Genomic DNA, 22,504 nt, shown 5'->3' on the forward strand with positions numbered 1-22,504 from the left:
TTAAATTACAATTCCAGCCTAAGGAACAGCCAAACTTCAAAATGTCAAGAATTCTGCAATTTAATTGAGATGGGCAATTCCTCTACCTTCTGCCTACAAAGACCCAAATCCCTTAATGCCTTTTTACTTCATACTTTTCAGAACATGTGCATGTTCAGAGAAGTGTGTCAAGACCATATTTCTCAAAATAACTCTGAGCTTATGTTCTACTAAAGGCAGGACTGGCATTTTATCTTTACCAAAAGAAAACAATATTGATATTGAACCAATGAAAATAAACATAACTTATTTGGAAGCAAGTATTATAAGAAATAAAACTCAGAAATTTCCTTTGATTGGGCTAGAGTTTAATGAAATTTACCACTGTGACAAATTAACCATATTTGTAAGAAAAAAAAAAAAAAAACCTAGCTTTTATTGAGCAGTTTTAATCACTCAGCTTTATGATGCCACTTACCCCTTAAAGCACTATGTAAATGTGAGTTATCCTTATTAACAATATGCTCAGGGGATTAAGTTTCAAAACAGAATAAACAAGTCATTTAAAAAAATTGAATTATCCTATAACTTGAAGGTACTGTACATGTAGTCTACAGGCCATTTATGGATCTTCCCTTCCCCACCCACCCTCAACCTCTGCTTAACATTTTCAGGTCATCTAGTGGAATGAAGTTAAACATGAGAGAAATTGTTTTTATTCTAAAGAAGAACCTACATGAATTTTTTTAAAAAAATCTTGCAATATTTATAAACGAATAACGTATATTGTGGCTCGGTGGAGAGAGCACTAGATTTGGATTTGGAAGACCTGGCCTTAAATCCAGGTTTGGCCCTTTTTACTAGCCTTGTGATCTCTGGAAGATAATTCAACTCTATATATAGTTTCTTCATGTGCGAAAGGAAGAAAATACCTGTATTACCTGCTTCATACAGGGCTGTTGTGAGCAAAACACTATGCTAATTTTGAAAGTGCTCTACAGATTTGAGGTTTGTTTTTTGTTTCTAATGAAAGGTGTGATAATCAAGTTAAAATCACCTAGCAAAGAATACCATTTATTACATGTATCTTTGAATAAATATTAGGGTGAATTTCTTAAAATATCAAATTACATCTGGTGTAGTGGAAAGAAGAGACTTGGGTTCAAATCCCACCTCTGATCAATTCTTCCTAATTGTGTGATCACAATGGGAGAAATTATAAGACCTTTCAGAGCCCTGTTCCTAATCTGTAAGATAAAAATATTTGCACTATCTACCCTCACAGGTCTATCATGGAGAAAGTGATTTGTAAACCGTAACACCATAGAAAACATGAATTGTTGTTATTACATCTATTTAAAGGCTAGAACTGACACATCTTGGAGATAAAAAATAAAAATTTAATCCCAATAAGATATCTATTTTAATCGCTTATCACCCAGCTCCGTTAAGTGGACATCAATTACTGATTTATTGCTTTTAATATGATGAAACACCAGATTTGACATCTAAATTAGCAATATGATACAAGTACATTTTATCTTTGTCTTTGTAGAGGACATGAATGTCTATATAAAAAAGAGACTGTAGCAGATGCCTCCTAGAATCAACCAGTTCTTGTAAACATTGTATTTGTGCAGATTTTCATACTTTGATTTCAAAATTGAGAACAATAGGATTAAAGGCAAATTTAGTAGCCAAAAAAAAAAAAAAAAAAAAAAGAAAAGGTCCAGTTTCACATCCTGCAACATATGATGTACCTCTTCTCCCTCCAAGGAAAAAAAAAAAAAAAAAACACTCCCTCACCCCCAAGACAAAAACAAAACAAAAAACCTAGCAGCATATTTTCCAAAAGAAAAAAAAAGAAAAAAAAAAAGAAAAAAGAAAAAAAATATAAAATGTTTCAGTTCTCTCTTCCCCTCTCATCAAAAACCAAACAAAAATAAAGTGCAGCACCCATAAAAGTGTCAAGAATATAGCCAAGTTCTTCCTTTTTTTTTTTTTTTTTTTGTAACAAAATAGTACTTGGCCTTAGCAGTCTTAACTGAACTATACAGTGTCCATCATTTTCGGTTCATCATCCTCTTTATGAACCACTGAATTTAAGCTGCAGAGCGCTGTATTTGTACAATACTGAAGATAATCTGGATTCTGGAACAAAGAAATGGAAGAAAAACACAAAAATCAGTTTTATGAAAGTTAGTACAATAAGACCTTCCAGTTTTACATTGTTTCTTCCAAGAAAAATATGAACACAATGATTTCAACAGTATCAGCTAATGCATGTGATTTTAGTTCCTCAACTTTCAAAAACCAATGGAAAGAATGTGAAAATTTCAGAAATTAAATACAGTCAGCAAATATATCAAGACATTCTTAAAAGAATTGTTTTTTTTTTAATGCAGTAATATTTTAGTTTAAATAACAAATGCCAAATTAGTAAATCCTGAAAACAATTTGAATTGTAGAAAAATATTGAATAGATGGGAGGGAAAGAGCCCTTTTTAGCACCTAAATTTTGTCTGTTCAAAGTCAAACCTTAAAGGTGATGTTATTTTCTTTTTACTGAGGGATAATGACCCACATAAAAAATAAAAGCCAAAAACATCAATTGAAGGGCTGGTAAAACTCAATTTCAGATTCTGAAAATTATTTTTTACAGATGGAAAAATATAAAACATCCCATTTATCTACAGCAGCATTTCAGAAAAAACCATAATATTCTACTCAAGAAATACATCAGTAGGTTTCACTTCACTGATCATTTAAAAAAATGCTTATTTTCATGCATGATATGTGCTAAATGGTGAGTATTCAGCTCTATATTGTATGCAGAGCAGTGTGACAAAGGTATCAGGGAGGGGAAAGAAATGGTAAAAAGAGTGGGGAGTGGGAGTGATTGGGGCAGGGTTGTTTCAGAAAAGTGACACAAAGAGACAGATAATACAATATATCAGGAAATTCAAATATACAACATACATACCAATATTTAAATATGTTAACAAAATTAAAGATTAACTAAATTAGTATACTTATTAAAATGGGAACATTTTACTAGTCATGACTACTCATTCAGTGACAATGACAGGAATGATTACTTCTCCACACCTACCTGTGGTAAGGATTCTAATACACCTATAGATCCAACACCAATATGGGGAACATGATTCTGAGCTGACATAGGTTGAAAACTTTGTGATTGAGAATAGAGTCTTACTCTTGACTTGAATGCTTCAAGTTCATTTTTGAAGGCTTCAAAATAACCCTCTTCCTCAGCCTGGAAAACAAAGAAAAAAAAAGTCTTTATATTAAAATTTCAAGATTTTTTCAAGTACAGTGGATGGATTCCAAGACTACAAGAAAGGAAGAAAATTCTTGTTATATATAATATACTCAGAAAGCTTTTATGTTAGAAAGATTAAGTGTCATCCAGTTTTAAATATAAGAATTGTTTTATATAAGCATTTGATTATCTTCAGGTTCTACTTTGTAGCAGTGCTATCTCTGTACACTTTGTCAGAGTTGCCAGATTATAAAGCTCTTTGAGGGCAGGACTATTGTGTTTCATTTTTGTACCTCCCCAACTCTGAGTAAAGTAATAAGAAATACACATTTAAATTGTGTTTGCAGATTTAGAAATATTTTTCTAGTTAGGAAGGTACTTTAGGGATGAAAATACTTGCCAAAAAAGTTACATAGCTACTAAATTTCAGAGAATTTCAAAGCATATCTCCTGAGTCTTTTCAGTCTCTCATGCACACTTTCTATTACATTCAGCTTGCCTGAGAAATTGAAAGCTAGAGAGCCTGAAACCTTGTCTCCTGCAAAGACGACCTAAAAGCTGAGGAAGACAACTCTTCCTCCTCAATCAGCAGGTTCTGGGTATCTGAGAGCACTTATTACTGCACTGGACGATACCCAGGCTTCCTTGTAGGTTTTGAGAGAGCACAAGACTTCAGAGAAAGCTTTTTCATTTCTCCAATGATGAGGATTGAGAAATCAGATCTTAAAAACTGATACTTAGTGGCTTTTCCTCAAGTCTGTTTCCACTCTATCCTGCTGTACCACAAGCAACTGTGAACAGCCCTTCTTGGTGCTGACACCTTTAAAACAGGAGATATTTATTCGTTTTTGAATTAAGTCTTTTATTCTTAGTATGGCACAACATGATCTACTCAAAGAATTGTTTCTTTTCAAGCATAAAACACAATTACATTCAACATGCTACAGAGAAAACTAAAACTTGCTATATCTTCCCCAAAGCAGTCTTTGCAGGCTCACCTTTTTTGGACCCTAAAATTCACCCTTCACATGTAAAATTATTTCAATCATAACTCACCTTTATATGAAACAATCCATAACAGAAAATCTCTTTCCCAGATTTTCCTTTATGTCTTTTATTTTTTTTCTTTAAAAAAAATTGTACTGAAGCTTTTTTCTTTCATTCTTTACAAGACTAACACTTCACAATGACACCCTTCTTCGTTTCCCTCCAAAAAGAACTCTCCTTGTATCAAAGATGCACTGTTAACTTTCTTCACATTTTTTATACACCACTGACTTTTGTCATATTTACTTTTACAATCACACCCCAGAGAAAATAAGTTATTTTTTATGTATCCTTCTCATTGTCTTTCAGACCCCAATAACTTCCATCTGAGGTATATTTTTTCTTTCAACTCTTCAAAGTTACTTAGAAAATTGAGGAGGGAACATACAAAATCACAGTATTCTAGATCACAATGCTCATCTAAAAAATATTTATGGAAAAAAAAAAAACATTTATCTCAACCACCACATACTCATTAAGTGAATTTTCAGTCTCTACTCAAAGACTCCAATGTGAAGCAGCCCTTTCTACTTTTATACAGCAAGGAAGCGTGATCTGTTTCTTTCATCAAGCCCCAATGTGTCTGTAACTTTCCCTGTTCCCTAGAGGCCAACCAATGTGTGTGACCTCTTTTTCACATGAGAGTCCTACAAATACTTGGATATGGTTATGTCTATCCTGAAGCCTCAGAATAGAGGCAGCTGGATGGCTCAATGGAAGAGCACTGGGCTCGGAGTCAGGAATGGGCTTCAAACACTTCCTAAAGGCATGACTGGCCAAATGCCTTAGTTTCTCTTCACTTAAATCCACTAGAGAGGTAAATACCAAGAACACTGTGTCCAAGGCACACAGAATGAGACACAACTGAACAACTTCCTCTTGAGTCTTCTATAGACAAAGTCATATCATTCCTTTGTGATGTACATAGGCTATAGAGTCAGGGCCCTCTCCTATCTTGAATAATCCTCTCTTTAGGCTCTCCAGACTTTCAGAGTCCTTCCCAAATTGTAGTGTCTAGAACCAATCACAACACTCCAGATATCCTCTGAATAAAGCAGATGACAACTCTTACATTCTTATTCTTGGAAACTCTCGTGAATAATGACAAGATGAAATTAGCTTTCTTGATTGTCATATCCAGTGCATAATGTATATTGATTTTTGATTAATATTACATTGTTGTTGATTCATATCCAACTGAAGTGCAAAGAAGCCATAAGATCCTTTTTAGAAACCACTGTCCAACTACCTTACCTGGAGCCTTCATTTATGTAAAGACTTTTAAACCCAAGGGGTGGAACTTGGGTTTCTGTTACATTTCAATGTATTAGATCCAGTCCAATGTTCTAAATAAATTTTAAAAAATTATAAACAAAACTAAAAACAAGTCCAGCAAAAGCAAAGTATAACAAACTCAATCCTTTTGTGTTATATTGAAGAAATCATCTTTAAAACTTGTTAGGATCATTTCTTCATTAGTTTTTTATTCATTTGTTACCTCTACCTAGTTATTTTTCTAGTTTATGCACTACACCCTTTTGGGGAGAACCCTGCTAAGATAAAAAAAAAAAAAAACAATGAAGCGAATACTTCAAAATTTGACTTCTTTATAACAATTTATTGTTATTTGAGAAGGGACTAAAATATACGTATCTGGTTAGAAACAAACATCCAGAAAAAAAAATACTCTTTGGCATTAAAACTATAAGCCAAATTCTAAGACTTAATGTCCCACCCTCTTCCCACAACGAATGCCTATTCTTTCTTGGCCCTGACACTTCTAATGCATAAGTTACCGAACCTCTCTGAACCTTTCTTTACCTTATCTGCAAAATGGAGACATTATGCATTTTTTTTTTAGTGAGGAAAAAAATTTTTGTAAGCCTTAAGGTATATATGAGTTATTTACAAACCATCTCTCCATGGCATGACACATCAAGGAATGATATAATTAGGGCACCAGGACCGAGGGTCACTGTAACACTGTGAGGTCCTGCCTTTCTTCCAGGGCAATAATAAAAATCTAGCTTATTGATCTTCACTAGTGATGATTACATTACTTTTGTGTCACATATGCACGTGCATACATACACAATCTCTCCTTCATTCAGATTTTAGGAGTTCTGTTCCCCTGTCTTCTTGGAAGAATAAGGTCTCCTCTCCATGTTCTTCTTAAGAACTCTATCTTGAAGTTCATACTACTTGCTGAAATGAGAACCATGTCATTTGATAAGTGACTTGCTCTAACTTAGACAAAAATCAACTCCTTCAGCCACACTTATGTATTAATGCCCTTATTTTGAAGTTAATTCTTTTTTTCCCCCTGAGGCAATTGGGGTGACTTGTCTAGGGTCACATAGCCAGGAGTATTAAGTGTCTGAAGCCACATTTGAACTCAGGTTCTTTTGATTGAAGTTAATTCTTTACCATGTTTCAACTTGGTTTATGCTTCATAGCACAAAATTAGTGAGCTTTGCTTAAATTTGCAAAATAATAAGTACAATATTCTGGTGGTGGGGCAGCTAGGTGGCGTAGTGGATGGAACACTAGCCCTGAAGTCGAGGAGGACCTGAGTTCAAATCTGGTCTCAGACACTTAACACGTCCTAGTTGTGTGACCCTGGGCAAGTCACTTAACTCCAATTGCCTCAGGGAAACAAAAAAAGATTATGGTAGTACATTTCTCTTTATCTTTCCCCTATTGTCTTCCTTTCCAGACCCCCCCAAAAAAGGATCCTTTCAATGCCCCTATCACAGAATTTATAGTGATCACAGTAGCAATGTCTTGCCCTGGAAGCATGGCAGATGGTTCCATTGAAAGCTTTTGACAGGATTATTGCAGATACTACAATCTAAAGTTTTCACTTAATTTCTTTAAGCTACTTACTTTGGCTTTCTGAAAAAATAAACGAAAACACCCTCGGGGATCCACATTACAGTTTTTGGCCATTTCCATAATAAACTGCATTACGACGGCTTGATGTGCTACTTGTTCCATTAGAGCCCCTTTCTGAAAAGAAATTAATTGAACTTTTATAAAAAGCTCTAACAAAAGTATGGTTAATTGACATCTACTAAAATGGTATAATGCTTTGTATTCAGAGGCATTTCAGTCTGTGCTCTGTTACTGATCATGTATCTAAATTTGCATGATTTTATTTCAATTTTGCTTAAAATTTTTCATTATTTCCTTTGTTTTAAAAAAAGTTTTTTATATTTCAAAATACATGCAAAAATAGTTTTCACTGCAAAACCTTGTGTTCTAAAATTTTCTCCCTCCCTCCCTTAAGCAGCAAGTAATCCAATGCATGTTAAGCATGTGCAATTCTTCTATACATATTTCCACATTTATCATACTGCACAAGAAAAATCAGATCAAAAAGGAAAAAAAAAATGAAAGAAAAAAACAAGCCAGCCAACATCAACAACAAAAAACATAGTGAAAATACTATGTTGTGATCCACATTTAGTCTCTATAGTCCTCTTTCTGGATGTAGATGGCTCTCTCCATCACAAGTCTATTGGAACTGGCCTGTATCACCACATTGTTGAAAAGAGCCAAGTCCATCATAAATGATTATCACATAATCTTGTTGCTGTGCATGATGTTCTCTTGGTTTTACTCACTTCACTTGGCATAAGTTCACGTAAGCCTCTCTAGGCCTTTTTGAAATCAACCTGATTGTTTTTTATAGAACAATAATATTCCATTACATTCATATACCATAACTCATTCAGTCAGTTATTCCCCAACTAATTAATGGGCATCCACTCAGATTCCAGTTCCCTGCCACTACAAAAAGGGCTGCTGCTACATACATTTTGGGCACATGTAGATTTTTTCCCCCTTTTTATGATCTTTGGGATATAGACCCAGTGAAGACATTGCTGGATCAAAAGGTACAGTTTGGGCATAATTCTAAATTGCTCTCCAAAATGGTTGGATCAGTTCACAACTCCACCAACAATGTATTAAGTATCCCAGTTTTCTCATTCCCCTCAACATTTATCATTATCTTTTCCTGTCATCTTAACCAATCTGAGATTGGCTATATTTAACAACTGTTTGGACTGCATTTTTGTATAAATTAGCTTGAGAGCTTTTGGAGAGATTTTGGAAAGCCATACATTTCTAAAGAATGTTTTTATTTATCAACTGGAATATGAACGAATCAACTCTCCTTTACAATTACATCTAAATGAAATCTAGAAACACATATGGGATCTTCCAATTTATTGATCACAAGTGTCTCTCTAATATAGATGCAAAAAACCTAAAACTAAATAGGTTAAACAAACCAAAGTATTTCCAAGGTCCTAGAAACTTGTGGTTTACAAAATACCTTTTCAGCTTCTAGATGAAAACACCATAAGATGAGATACTTAGCAGTTTCTTCACATACAAGGTATGGCTGGTCAGACAAGAACCTCTGACTATCATCCCATCGACTTAGCATACCTAATAGAAAAAGAATTAAAATGTAGATGACAAGCACTTTTTGACTCCGAGATGAAATAATGTTTAAAAATAATTTCATTTTAAATGGAAGCATTTAAATATAGAAGCATATTAATATAGAAAATAGAAAACCAGAGGCTAAAAACCACCTAGCTATTTCCTAATTGCTTATTTTTGTTTGTTTTGTTTGTTAAAGATAACATTTTAATATAACATTAAAAAACTCTTCAAATAGATGTGTACTGCTATAGGAATCATTCAAATGGTACAATGTCATATCTCAGATTATTAATCAGATTAAATGAAGTATGATAAAACTAAGAAACACTATGGAGCAGGAAACACTGGACTTTGGAAGACCTGAGTTCAGATCCTAGCTCATATTCTTATTAGCTGTGTGACTCTAGGGAAATCAATTAATTGCTTCATGCCTAAGTTACCTCAATAAAATGAAGGGGTTAGATTCTAGTGCCTTTAAAAGTCCCTTCCAGACCTAAATTATGATTCTAAGTTGTTTTAACCATATAAAGAGTTAGGTTTTCCTAAATTCCAACTAAAAAGCAAAAAAGTTCAAGCTTCATAGAGCTCAGTTTGATACTATGATATAAATATCATTACCTCCATTTTATAGATGGAGAACCTGAGGCTCAGAGACTTAAGTTGAGACCTGAAATCATTCTTCTTGCTTATTAAAATCCCTTCAAAGAGTTGAAAACAGTTAAAATAGCTCAGGATGAAGGATTCAATTAAACCTTAGTGATGTAGTCTTTAGGAAAAAGCAGCAGAAAGTTGTGGAAGCCATACTGGATTGAGAGACAGACAGTCTGAATCTTGGCTACTTAAGTGTGATCTTAAACAAGCCATAACTTTCTGAGTCTCAGTTTTCTTCTCTGTAAAACAAAAAAGGAGTGGGGAGAGAGGAGGAAGGGCCACTCTACTCAATCCCAAAGTTTTTTCTATCTCTATGTTATATGGTACTATTTAAAATTTCAGAGGAAGAAGAGATTACTTCTCATGGAAAAGTATTAGCAAAAACTTATTAGAGGAAGTTGAGAACTGGGCTTAGATGAACAAATGCTAAGAGACTGAACAAGGAAGCAGAATAAAGTTATACAAAAAGCAATACATGATTTTAAAGGTCCGCTATAGTTCACACATCCTGATTCAAGAATTATATAACAGAAAAAGAAAGGGGAAGATTGGAGAAGCCTGCAATCTGAATGAGCTTGATAAACAGTTAAATATAAAAAGAAAATGATATATTCCAGTTCACCCAATAAAATATTAGTGCTAAGAACCAATCCATTCCATCTTGTGTCTTTGGCCATGTTTTTAACTCATGATGTTTTTATCTCTCCCTTTCCCTCCACATTTTAATTTTATTTAATTTTATTTTCCCAAATGCATGTAAAAATGTTTTTCAACTCTTTTTTGAAAGACTCTATGTTCCAAATTTTTCTTCTTCCCTTCCTTACCACCCACTCTCCTCAAGACAGCAAGCAATTCAATTTAAGCAAATGCAATTATTTTAAACATATTTCCATATTTGTCATGCAAGAAAAATCAGAAGAAAAAAAACCACTATAAAGAAAAAAACGAACAAGCAAACAAACAACAATAACAAAAAATGGGTAAAAGCACTATGCTTCAATCCACATTCAGTCTCCATATTGGATATGGATGGCATTTTCCATCACAAGTCTAATTAGAATCACCTTTTTGCTGAAAAGAGCCAAGTCCATCACAGTTGATTATTACACAATCTTGTTAGCGTGTACAATGTTTTCTTGGTTCTGCTCCTTTCATTTAGCATTAGTTCACATTAAGTCTCTTCTAGCCTTTTTGAAATTAGTCTGCTGATTCCTTGCCACTACAAAAAGGACTGCTACAAACATTTTTGTACATGTGGGTCCTTTTACCTCTTTTATGGTCTCTTTAGGATATAGATCTAGTAGAAACAACTACTAGATGAAATGGTATGTAATGTTTAATAACCCTTTGGGTATAGTTCCAAGTTGCTCTTCAGAAGCATTGGATAATTTCATAATTCCACCAACAATGCAACAGTCCCCATTTCCCACATCCCCTCCAATATTTATCATGATCTTTTCTTGTTATCTTAGGTAATTTGAGAGGTGTGAAGGGGTACCTCAGAGATATCTTAGTTTGCATTTCTCTAACTAATATGATTTAGAGCATTTTTCATATGACTAGAAACGGTTTTAATTTCTTTGTCTGAAAATGTTCATATTTGACGATTTTTCAACTGGCTAGTATTCTTGTATTCTTATAAATCTGACTCATTTCTCCATATATTTTAGAAATATTTAGAAATTTATTTAAAAATTGTTTCTCTGCTTTCTGCTTCCATTCTAATCTTGGCCGCATTGATTTTATTTGTGTGAAATCTTTTTAATTTACATTTAATTTACATTAAGTTACATGTAACATGATGTCTATTTCAACACAATGTAAATATACTGTTAACACTCAGCTTTTCTAATCTCTATAATCAAAATATCACTGAAATCCACCTCCATCATAAAAAAATGTACTCATTTGAAAATTTAGTTGCTATTTGGTATCTGGTTTTGAAGTCAGTAAAAGACACAAATTCAGTTTATAGTCCACTCTGAGATTCCTTGAGGTCCTATACCAAAACAGTTAATTCCTTCCCAAAGCAACAACAGTAACAATTGAAATGATAAGTAATCAGCTGGAACAAAGTTTTTGTTTTGCTCAGCTCTTTACTATAAGAGAAACTATTAAGCAGAGGTCTACTTTGGGCCCCATTCAAGTACCAAGAGACAGTTTCACTGAAACAGCAATGTTGTTTTATGTTATAATACATTAAAGTACCAAACTACATCAATAGATGACAGCCAAAATAAAGAGGCACTCCCAAGTCTTACTGAACTGATCAAAATACAATGGACTATTAATATCATACTAGAAATTACTTCAAAGTAATGAAGGAAAGGTCATGTTTTTAATTTTAAAATATTACTAATGGAACCATAACAAAGAATAATTTATTTATATAATCTCACAAATTATATACAAGCAGTTTCTTAATACAGCTTCTCTGTACTCAAATGGCTACAACCCTAATTTAGATCTTCCAAGCCTTAACATTTGTTCTAATGCTATGATCTTTAGATTCCTAGACACTATTGGATACCCAAAAAATATCCTCTAAGGACTCCTTCAACCTTATGACTTTTAAGGCTTTCCCATGCATTTTAGGTGTTTCATTAGTCTTATATTTAATATTTAAATTAATATCTAATAATCAATAAAAATAAATAATTAATAATTAGTATTAATAAATTAATGATTTAATAAATAATAATTTAATAAATATATTTAATAATAAATTTAGTAAATATAATATTATATTTAATAATATTTTAATAAATTAAATTTAATAATTTATAATATATTTAATACAAGAAAAACTTTTTGAGAGTACGACTTTTTTTTTCTTTTTTAATAACTTTTTATTGATAGAACTCATGCCAGGGTAATTTTTTACAGCATTATCCCTTGCATTCACTTCTGTTCCGATTTTTCCCCTCCCACTCTCTACCCCCTCCCCCAGATGGCAAGCAGTCCTTTACATGTTGAATAGGTTACAGTATATCCTATATGACTTTTTTTTCCCTAATGATATTTCTCAGAATTTAGCAGAGTGCATTTATTAAGTGATTGTACTTAATAAATGCATTTTCTTTCATTCAGGTCCTCTTCACCTATTGCTTGGATTATTAATTCCTCATAATTGGTATCCTTCTCTCCAAGTCTATCCTCTCTCTCTCTCTCCAATATTTTCCATATAGCTGCCAAAGTAAATTTCCTAAAGTGAAAATATGAATGAAAAAACATTTACTTATGAAATTACATATGAAAAATATTGTGCTATGATGATACAAAATATTGCTATGGTAATACAAATTCTAACAATACATAAATAGAATTCTTTTTTTTTTTGTTTCTTTATTATTTATTTGTATTCTTTTTTTTTTTTAAATATATATAAATTTTATTTTATTTAATAATAACTTCGCATTGACAGAATCCATGCCAGGATAATTTCTACACGACATTATCCCTTGCAATCACTTATGTTTCGTTCATAAATAGAATTCTGATGCAGTTTATTAGCAGATAGATTCAGGATAGGGAGAATAGAGAGACAGATAAGGATACCAATTATGAGGAATTAATAATCCAAGCAATAGGTGGGTCTACATCTCACCAGAAGGAATAGAATTGGGGCCAATCATATCCAATTACTATGAACAGTTAAACAGCCCAGATGGGGTTAAGTACTGAGAACAGATTAAAAGGAAGACTAAGGCACTTTCAAGTGTCTTTTTACCCAATAGGCTAAAACCAGATCTGAAAGGACAGACTTGGGAGTCAGGAGAGATCTTAACTTATTAATCTAATTTGTCAACCACAATATTCTCCCCTCTCCTGATTATCCACTTGGTTAATAACTTTTGTCTCCTGATTTAAAAAAATAGGAATTTAACATCTGAAAACAGAATAAAATGTTTTGTTACTTTTGTCATATATGAGTAATTTTAAAAAGGTAGCTAGGCTTGTAAAAGCCCTTGGAAGAAGGCAGGTTTCACTAGATGAAACACTAAGAACCAGTAAATTAGCAAGAGACAAAACTAGAATTCAGAAATTGCCAGATGTTCAGATAAATCAACAAATTCCTATTTGTACATGTCACCTTTGATAAAGCTGCACATTATATTATGGAATAGGGAGAAGGTAAGTTTTTATATGGGTCCATAATCCCATCTTTCAAAGTTCAGTGAAGAGAAACATTTAGCCAACTCACCACAAAAACTGACTTACTGAATATATAGGAGAGAAACCAAACTGGTAAATTTAAATCCTGCCAGTCATAGTTATGACCTAGGGTCCAGAGGCTTGACTCAGCTTTGCAGTAATGGTTAATAACTATTGAACCAAGGTCAGGATCAAGGTAGCCTCTCCACTAGTTGTTGCCCATCACTCTTATAGTTTCACTACAAGAAAAGGCATCTATGATAGCGAAGCTAGTTCAAATAATTTGCTTGGTGATCTCATTAGCTACTTTAGATTCACTTATCATCTTATGTAGAAAAGCCTCAGGTTTGTCGATTCAACCCTAATCTCTCTCTTGACAAGTCTTTTGTTTTCACAATTGTCTATTGGACTTTTTCATCCTAGCATCTCATTATGTCCAAAACTGCATTTATCCTCCTGCTCTCCTCCCCCAAACTTTCTTCTTGTCATGGGTACCACTTTTCCTAAATGTCATCCTCTACTTTTTTTCCCATCCTCCATACTGAGCCAAGTCCTATAGATTCTACCTTCACAATATCTCCCCTTCTTTCTTCTGAGACTGCCATCACCTTGATAGATGCTCTCATCACCCCATAACTAGAATACTCCAACACCATGCTGGATCTTTACCTCAAGTTACTCCCTAATCCAGTCCACCTTCCATTCAGCTATCAAATTGATCTTCCTAGAATGCAAATTTTATCACGTCACTCTTCCAAACACTCAATGCCAGTGGCTTCCTATTACCTTCTGGATCAAATTTAAAACTAAGTTTGCCTTTTAAAACCCTTAATAACTTGGCTTCTTGCTACTTTTCTTTTCTTCTTACATTTTACTAACTTCCATATGCTCTACAATACAGTAACTAATCTCCTTGTTTTTCCTCTTATCAGACTTGACAGTGCATTTTCACTGGCTGGCAACCACATCTGGAATTCTCTCCTTCCTTATCTCAACCTCTTGACTTCTTTTAAGACTCAGTGAAATCCCACCTTCTGCAAGAAGGCCTTCTCAGGCATCTTTATTGATGCCTTCTCTGAGATTATCTCCCATTTATTGTGTATCTAAACATAGTTGTTTGCATCTCTCTCTGTGTCCCTGTCTTCGCACTCTCTCCACTTCCCCCTCCCTCCCATTGAATTGTGAGCTCCTTAAGGATAGGAACAATTTTGTTTTTCTTTGTATTTCCAGTAGTTAGCATTGTGCTTGGCACATAGTAGATAATTAATGCTTGCTGACTTGACTTGAACAAATGGATTAAAGGCATATCTTTGATCCCTGTCATAATGATCATTATCAAGTTTGTATCAATACTCTGAAGCCAGGCTTAGTTGTAAGTTGTGGGAAAATAACAGTGCTGGATCTTACCTCTCATTAACTTTAAATGATTTCAACGATCAAATATGGAATGGAGAGAATTACAAACATGGCAAGGGGTTTAAATTTTTGGTACTCACATTTCAATCATTGGTCAAGAGCCAAAGAGCTATTGTTCCCTGCACTGAACACTTCATCTCCTATCTCTGTCACTTTGTACATGGTAAGGATGAAATTCATCCTTCATCCTCAACCTTCCTCATAAAATTTTTAGTTCCTTCAGGCTCATCTCAGTTGGTACCTCCTAGGAAAAATCTTGCTATATTCCCCAATAGAATATAAACATCTTCAGGTCAGGAATTCTTTTGTTTCATCTTTGTGTCCTTAATGCCTAGCACAGTGCCATTCTTATTAGAGACATTCAATAAATGCTTGTTGCTAAATATGAAAACAAGGCCAATTTTAATTATTTTTGTCTTAATGACAAATTTTTCTTGGTTAATTTCAAAAAAAAAATTAAATGTGAAATGACTATTAACGGCTAGAAACTAAACTATAATGTTAAATGATTATTAAAGTATATAAATTCAACTATGAAAGAAAAAATTCTACCTAATTTAGAATCTATGAATCTCAAAAATGTTTTTGAAAAATATATTTCAACATATTTACTTCCTTTGTAATCTTGTTATTTTATGCAAAATTATTATTTTAGAGTGGTCCATAGATTCCACCAAGCTAGTCAATGACACAAAAAGGAGGAATATAATGAAGGTGTTAACAAAATTTCTTGGGTAGGAAAAACAAGTGAAAATTAGTTTGATTGAGGTACTCTCAAATTTCTAGAAAGAAGTCTGGATTTGGTATCTTCACATTCTTATCACTTGAAACCTTGAATTCGCTTAAAACCTCTCACCTACTGTTCTATTTCTTTTGATGACATTATAGAAAGTGTATTAAATCAAACTTTTAATGTTGGAATCACCCTTGACTCCTTCATCCCTTTTCAAATATAAACTGCTGCCAACTCATTCATTAATCTCAAATTCTCTAACAACCTCTTAACTAAAACCAGTATTCTTTTTTTTCTCTCTTCTCCTTTCTATACCTCTTTGTATCAGATGACTCCTTTGCCCATTTACTTTCTTAATATTTTCTCAGCTCTCTCAATTTTTCAACACTGTACTTTTATAGGACACATATTATATTACTTCTTTTTCCTTTGCTTCTTCCTCATTCTATTTCCTCTCATTAACGATTGGTTTTTTTCAGTGTTCTGTCCCTAGTATATTTTTTCCCTATTATACTCTCTTCTTTGGTGACCTCATGGTTTCTACAATCATTTTTTACACCAATTCTTTCTCCACTCATAATCTCTCGTCAGAACTCTGATCCTATCATTATTTCCAAATGACAATTGTTTTATTTCCAATTGGGTTCCTCATTAACACTTTAAGCTTGACCTGTTCTAATATGAACTAATTATCTTCCTCTTAAAACTTCTCACCAACTGCTTAAGAGACCTTTATTTCTGAGAATCATAAGATCGAGAGATGGAAGGACTTCTAGTTAGCTTTCCTGCCATAAGTCTTGCCCACTACAACTTAATTTTCTCTACTGCCATTAAATTGATCTTCTTAAAAATGCAAGTCTGACCTTGTCACTTTTCTATTCAATAAACTTCCATCTCCTTATTACCTCCAAGATCAAATATAAAACCCTTTGTGCCTAGTTAGTACATAGTAGGTACTTAAATGCTTGTTGACTTGAACTTTAGTGTCTCAGGCAGTTCTCAGATTAAAAATTACAGAGCAAGTGTCAATCTATATTGGTAAAGGGAGTTTCCTCTTTGGGAGTTCCCTATGCCAACGATATCAAAGGTCCAGTCCAAAAAACCTCTGTGTGTATGTATGATTTCTTTCTTCCCTTTCTATTTCCAGTTTAAAGTCCCCTCACCAAACTTACATAGGTCCAGAAAAATCTTCTACAAACTTATTAGAAATACTCTATCTCTGGTCAAAAGTCAAATGCCTGTCTCATTTTCTCATACAATTATTATTAAATTTATCAAAAAAATATTATTGATAGTGAGGGATAGTGGATAGATAATGATGGTGGGAGAAGTAAATAGACAACTAGCTTACAAATCAACTGATCTGAGGTTAAGTTTTTCTTCTAACGCACACTGGCTGTGTCACTTTGAACAAATCACTTAAACCTCTCAGTACTCTAGACAACTTTTAAGATTACAAACTGCAAAGAGGAGAAAATGATTTAGATTGGTAGAAGGAGTTTCCTCATCTGGGTGGTCCCTATACAAATGAAATCACAAGTCCCGTTTCCATATATTTTGTTATTGCTATCTTTTGAAAATTTTTATATTGTCTTCATTTGGGACATCTTTTCTCTACTCTATCAAAAAAAAGGGGGGGAAGGGAAGAAAGGAAAGAGTTCAACCAACACATCAATTAGGCTCCTTGTTCTACAATGAAGGAAGGTACATTTTCTGAACACTTCTCTAGAGCCAAATTTGACTATTATAATCACAGTCGTCAGTTTTGGGTTTTTTGTCCTTTCCTTTTATATTATATATGTGTGTGTGTGTGTGTGTGTGTGTGTGTGTGTGTGTGCATGTTTTCTAGATTCTAACTATTTTACTTTGTAGATATTTAAATTTTATCAATCATATTAAGTACTTGCTCACTTACCTCCTGTTTTATTTAGGACCTAAAATTTATTTTTGAACTAAATAGTACATATTTCTCATTTCTTTATTTTGTTCCCGATTTTTAAAAAATTTAACAAAAACAAATTTAATCTTTTATGGAGTTAATGAACTTGAAGGAAATAAACAGAGCTCAAGTCTCATCTATTAACATCAGACACAACCAAACTATGATTGAAGTTCTAATCACTCAATAAAAATATTTACAATGAATGCTCATAGTGAAAACATTTCAAATTTCTAATTAAACAAAAAATCCATCAACACAGGAGAAACAAAAATAATTCTTAACACACACACCCAAGGTTCACAAGAACATGTGGAGCCAAATTTACATCTTTAAGTCTTTTATGATGAAAGCAGCAGGAGTTTTTTCCAGGTTCTTTTCTTGCCTCTAAATTATATAGTAAGTAGCATCATTGTACTGAAGGAGCATGCAGACAAGGTATTCCTTGAACATCAATGACTGACTCCGCCTTCATTATTAAGTCAAAATCTTGGGGGAAAGATCACTGGCATCTCCCAATTCATAATGAAAATTCTTTGGGCACAAGAACAAAAACAAAAATACAACCTACATTCTTAGGCAAGGACAGTAAAATTCGATGGATTCATTCTCAGAGCAGGTATTTTTTCATTAGTATACATTATCAACTACTCATGTCTTTTCATTCTATGTGAATTTTTATTATGTTTACAAGAAACTTTTTGGTTTTTAGCATTTTATGGATATCAATGAAGTGTTTTATGCTTTCCATGTGTTATAAATATAAACGATGGAAGGAAAATGGCATAGTAGCTACAACAATGGGCCTGTAGTCAGAAGATCTGAATTCACTAAGATCTCAGATGCTTACTATATTACTTAACCTCTGGTTGTCTCAGTCTCTTCAATTGTAAAAATAGGGAGAATATCTCTCTCACAACAGCTGAGCTGTTGTGAAGATCAAGTGAGAGAATATTTTTAAAGCACACAATGAGCAACTAATAAATGAATGTGTTTTTTTTCCCTTTTCTTGTTTCCTATACTACTACACTTGTACCCACATCATCTTTTGTGTAAAGCAATTTTGATTCTAATCTAACAAGCATTTATTGAATAATTACTATGTACAAGATGCTGGGTATACAGGACAATTTATTTTCAAAGATGACATTCTATTGGGAAATACTATATACATACCTAAGTACATAGAGAATGCAAAATACATACCAGTTAGGAAGGAATGACTCAGAAAAAGCTTTACTTATAACACTGTATCTAAATTGGGTCTTGAAAGACATAAAAAAAAAAAAAAACATGGGGAAAACATAAGAATCAGCCACTGCAAATTTACAGAAACAAAAGATGGCATGCAGGGTGTAATTGAGAAAAAGAACCATTGGCTAGAACACAAAGTGAAAGGAGTAGAGTGATATATGATAAAGTTGAAAAGTAGACTAAGGAGCAGCTAGATGGTGCAATGGATAAAGCACTGACCCTGAAGAAAGGAGGACCTGAGTTCAAATTCGATCTCAGACACTTAATACTTCCTAGTTGTGTGACCCTGGGCAATTCACTTAACCCCAAATGCCGTAGCAAAAAAAAAAAAAAAAAAGCAGACTAAGAAGGGTATAAAATACCAGAGGAGTTAAATGTTTGATCCTAGGAGCACTAGGGAGCTACTGAATAGGAAAGTGGCTGGGTCAAATCTCTGATTAAGGAAAATCACTGGCAAATCAGTGCAGGATTGAAATAATAAATCTTGAGTCAGAAAGATTAATTAGGAGGTTATTCAATAGTGAAGTCATGTGGGAATGAGTTACATGGAAGAAATACTATTGAGAGGGAAATAATATTTAGCAAATGAATAGGTGAGATGAAGGAAGTTGAGAAGTCAAGGATAAAGTGAGGTTAAGAACCCGAGAGACTGGAAGAATGGTGTTTGATACCTTTGACAGAAATAACAAAATTCAGTAGAGGAGTGAGATGAGGAAAATAATGAATTTTGTTGAATTTAAGATGTCTCCAGGATAGCCGGTTTGAAATCTCCAATAGTTGATGACACAGGAATGAAACTCAGGACAAAGTCTGGAATTACATATCTAGATCTAGGAGTCATTGGCATATAGTAGCTAAGGAGGTTACCAAAAGAAAAGGTGCAGAGAAAGCAGAAAGGATGGCCTTGGACAAAGCCTTAGGGAACATGCATAATAAAGGATTTTGTTATGGATGACCAGCCAACAAAGAAAACAAAAAATCTGGTCAGACATGTAGAAAAACCAAACGATAGTACTGTCAAATTCTAGAAAGGAGAGAGGGTCCACAAAGAATAGTCAACAATGTCAGATGTAGCAGAGAGGACAAGAAGGCTAAAGACTAAAAAAGGTTATCAGATTTGGCAACCTAAGACACTGATGATGACTTTGGAGAGAGTGGTTTCAGATGAATGCTCTGTCAAAAGCCAGATTACAAAGAATTGTGGAACAGTGAGGAACTCGAAGAAATGAACATTGAAAGTTGTTATTGCTGTTTTTCATAAAGGGAAGAGGGATTTGGCATAATAGCTAGAAGTGATGGTAATGTAATTAAGGTTCTTTTAAGATTGGGAGAAGACTGGCATGAAGAATGTAGAGAAAGAACAAGTATTAAGGGAGAGGTTAAAGAGTAGGAATGAAAGGAATAAAACATACTAAAGATGGAAGGGGAAAGAATCAAGAGTACAGACAGAAGAGTTGGTCTTGGGAGGGAAAATATTGGAGACTAGGAGAAAAGGGAAGGAAAGAAGAATGATGAGAAAAGGTTTTGAGATAAAGGGAACAGGAAAATAGGAAGCCAATGATCAATGGGCTCAAATTTTCTCAGACAAATAAGCAAGGTCTTTAGTGAAAAGGGAGAAGTGGGAGACTTGAAAAAAGAAAGTCTGAGAGGGTTTCAAGGGAGTGAGATGGAAAATCAGTGAAATAAAAAGACTGCCTAGTAGCAATATGGTTTTAATTTAGAGTGTGCCAGTCAGCAGAATTGTGTGACTTCCTTTACCTTTCTTTTCAGAAACACAATCTAGTTGAATGATTAGAATAATCTAGAAAAAAATGGAGAAGCCATTTTTGGAGGATCTGCCATACTACTTGGATGTAGAGTCTTTAGTGTCCCATTCCCATCTCCAGCCAGTTTTAAAAATATTCTTCAAGTTTTATGGATAGGCTTCTTTTCTCCCTTTCTAGTGTGGATGATGAATTATTATGTAGTAAATCAGCACCACTCATTTAGAGAACAATTTATAATAAAAATAAAAGAACTGATATGAGTAGGAAAAACTAATTAAATCTCTTAAAATTCCTCAAACTCAGAAAGTTCATATTCCAACTGCTTAAGTAGCCCTTACTTAACTGACTCTTCTCTTTCCCTGTAATCTTCGAACTCTCCCAATTCATTGGCTGGCTTCTTCTCTGCTGCTTACAATCATCTTCAAGGAAAAAAAAGAATCCCTTCATTTCTCTAATGCTAATATCTCTCTCCACTATTTAGCAACAGTACTAGTCTCTACTTCCTTTCCGTACTTAAAATTAAGTGCAATGCTTTAATGCAGCATCAATAAGCACAGCCAAACAAAACATTTCATTTCATTCCACAGGTACGGTTTACTTCCATAGCCAAGAAGAACTCTTCATCAAACCTTTGAAGATACAATTGATCACTGTATAGGGATTAGAGTTCTGTTAAATGTTGTTTTCTTTTAAATTACTATGGATGTTGTATAGCTGTTTTCCTGCTTCTGTTCACTATGTTTTTCATAAGTTCATAAAAGTTTTCTCAAGTTGCTTGGAATTTTTCACATCATTGTTAACAGTATACTAGTATAACATTATATCCACCTTCCACAAATTGTATAGCCATTCTATAGTTGGCTAGTACTCACTTGCTTTTCAGTTCTTTGTTACTATAAAAAACACAGCTACATAGTTTTCTCTTTTAAACTCTCTGAAGCTAAATACCAAATTGTGTCATCACTGATTCAAAGCATTTTTATATAGTTCACTGACTTTTTGGATGATTATCATTTCAGAACTGTTGGACTAAATCATTAGTGTAACAGTTCTGTCTTCCCATAATCCTGCCAACATTGATCACTTTTGTCTTTTTTCCTATATTTTCCGATCTCATTCACTTCCCAATTTGTTCCAATGTGGACTGGCTTTGTTACTTAGTTGAAACAGTTCTCTCCAACAATATCAAAGGTTTCCATTACTAAATCAAAAGCCTTTTCTTATTTTTTCCTAATTTCTGAAGCATGACACTCTTGACTCCTCCTTTCCTAGATAATTTCTTCTCAGGATTTTTGGGATATTGCTTACTTCTTATTTCCTTTTTCTATATGGCCATCCTTTTTCAGGCTCTTTTACTGGATCATCCATATCTTATCTTCTAACTATAGATATACCTCAAGACTTTGGTCCAAAGCACTCTTTTCTATCTACTCTCTCAGTAAGTTCAGCAGCCCCAGTGGATTCAATTATTTCTATGAAGATGATTTCCAAATCTATGTATCTGGCTATGTATTCTCCTGTTTCATACCATTAACTATTGGACATTCTACTCAGATATCCCATAGGCATCTTAAACTTAGTGCAACCAATATAGAGGACTTCATTTTCATGATGGTCCAGTCATAATGAATATGAGGGAGAATATAAGATTAGAACCAGATTATAAAGTGCTTTAATTGTCAAACAAAGGAATTTGTTGTTGTTGTTGTTTTATCCAAGAAGAAATAAACAGGGAATAACATGATGAGACCTGTGCTTTTGGAATATTATTTTGCCAGTTTTGTGGAAAGGAAAGACTGGTAGCAGGATACAAATTAGAAAGC

At 33.6% G+C, this 22,504-nt stretch overlaps 1 protein-coding gene across 1 annotated transcript in view; it reads right to left on the reverse strand.

The window, feature by feature from the left end:
* Positions 1-325: 325 nt before the first annotated feature.
* The window catches only part of CDC37L1 (cell division cycle 37 like 1, HSP90 cochaperone), a 32,195-nt gene continuing 10,016 nt past the window's right edge, over positions 326-22,504 (reverse strand). Inside the window, exons 4-7 of the mRNA XM_051987797.1 lie at positions 8,652-8,767; positions 7,196-7,318; positions 3,092-3,256; positions 326-2,130 (exon numbers count right to left, since the gene is read on the reverse strand). Coding sequence (XP_051843757.1) covers positions 2,029-2,130; positions 3,092-3,256; positions 7,196-7,318; positions 8,652-8,767 — 506 coding nt within the window. The 3' untranslated portion in view covers positions 326-2,028. The remainder of the gene's footprint in view (positions 2,131-3,091; positions 3,257-7,195; positions 7,319-8,651; positions 8,768-22,504) is intronic.

This window comes from Antechinus flavipes, chromosome 1 (assembly GCF_016432865.1).
Source record: "Antechinus flavipes isolate AdamAnt ecotype Samford, QLD, Australia chromosome 1, AdamAnt_v2, whole genome shotgun sequence".
Lineage (NCBI taxonomy): Eukaryota > Metazoa > Chordata > Mammalia > Dasyuromorphia > Dasyuridae > Antechinus > Antechinus flavipes.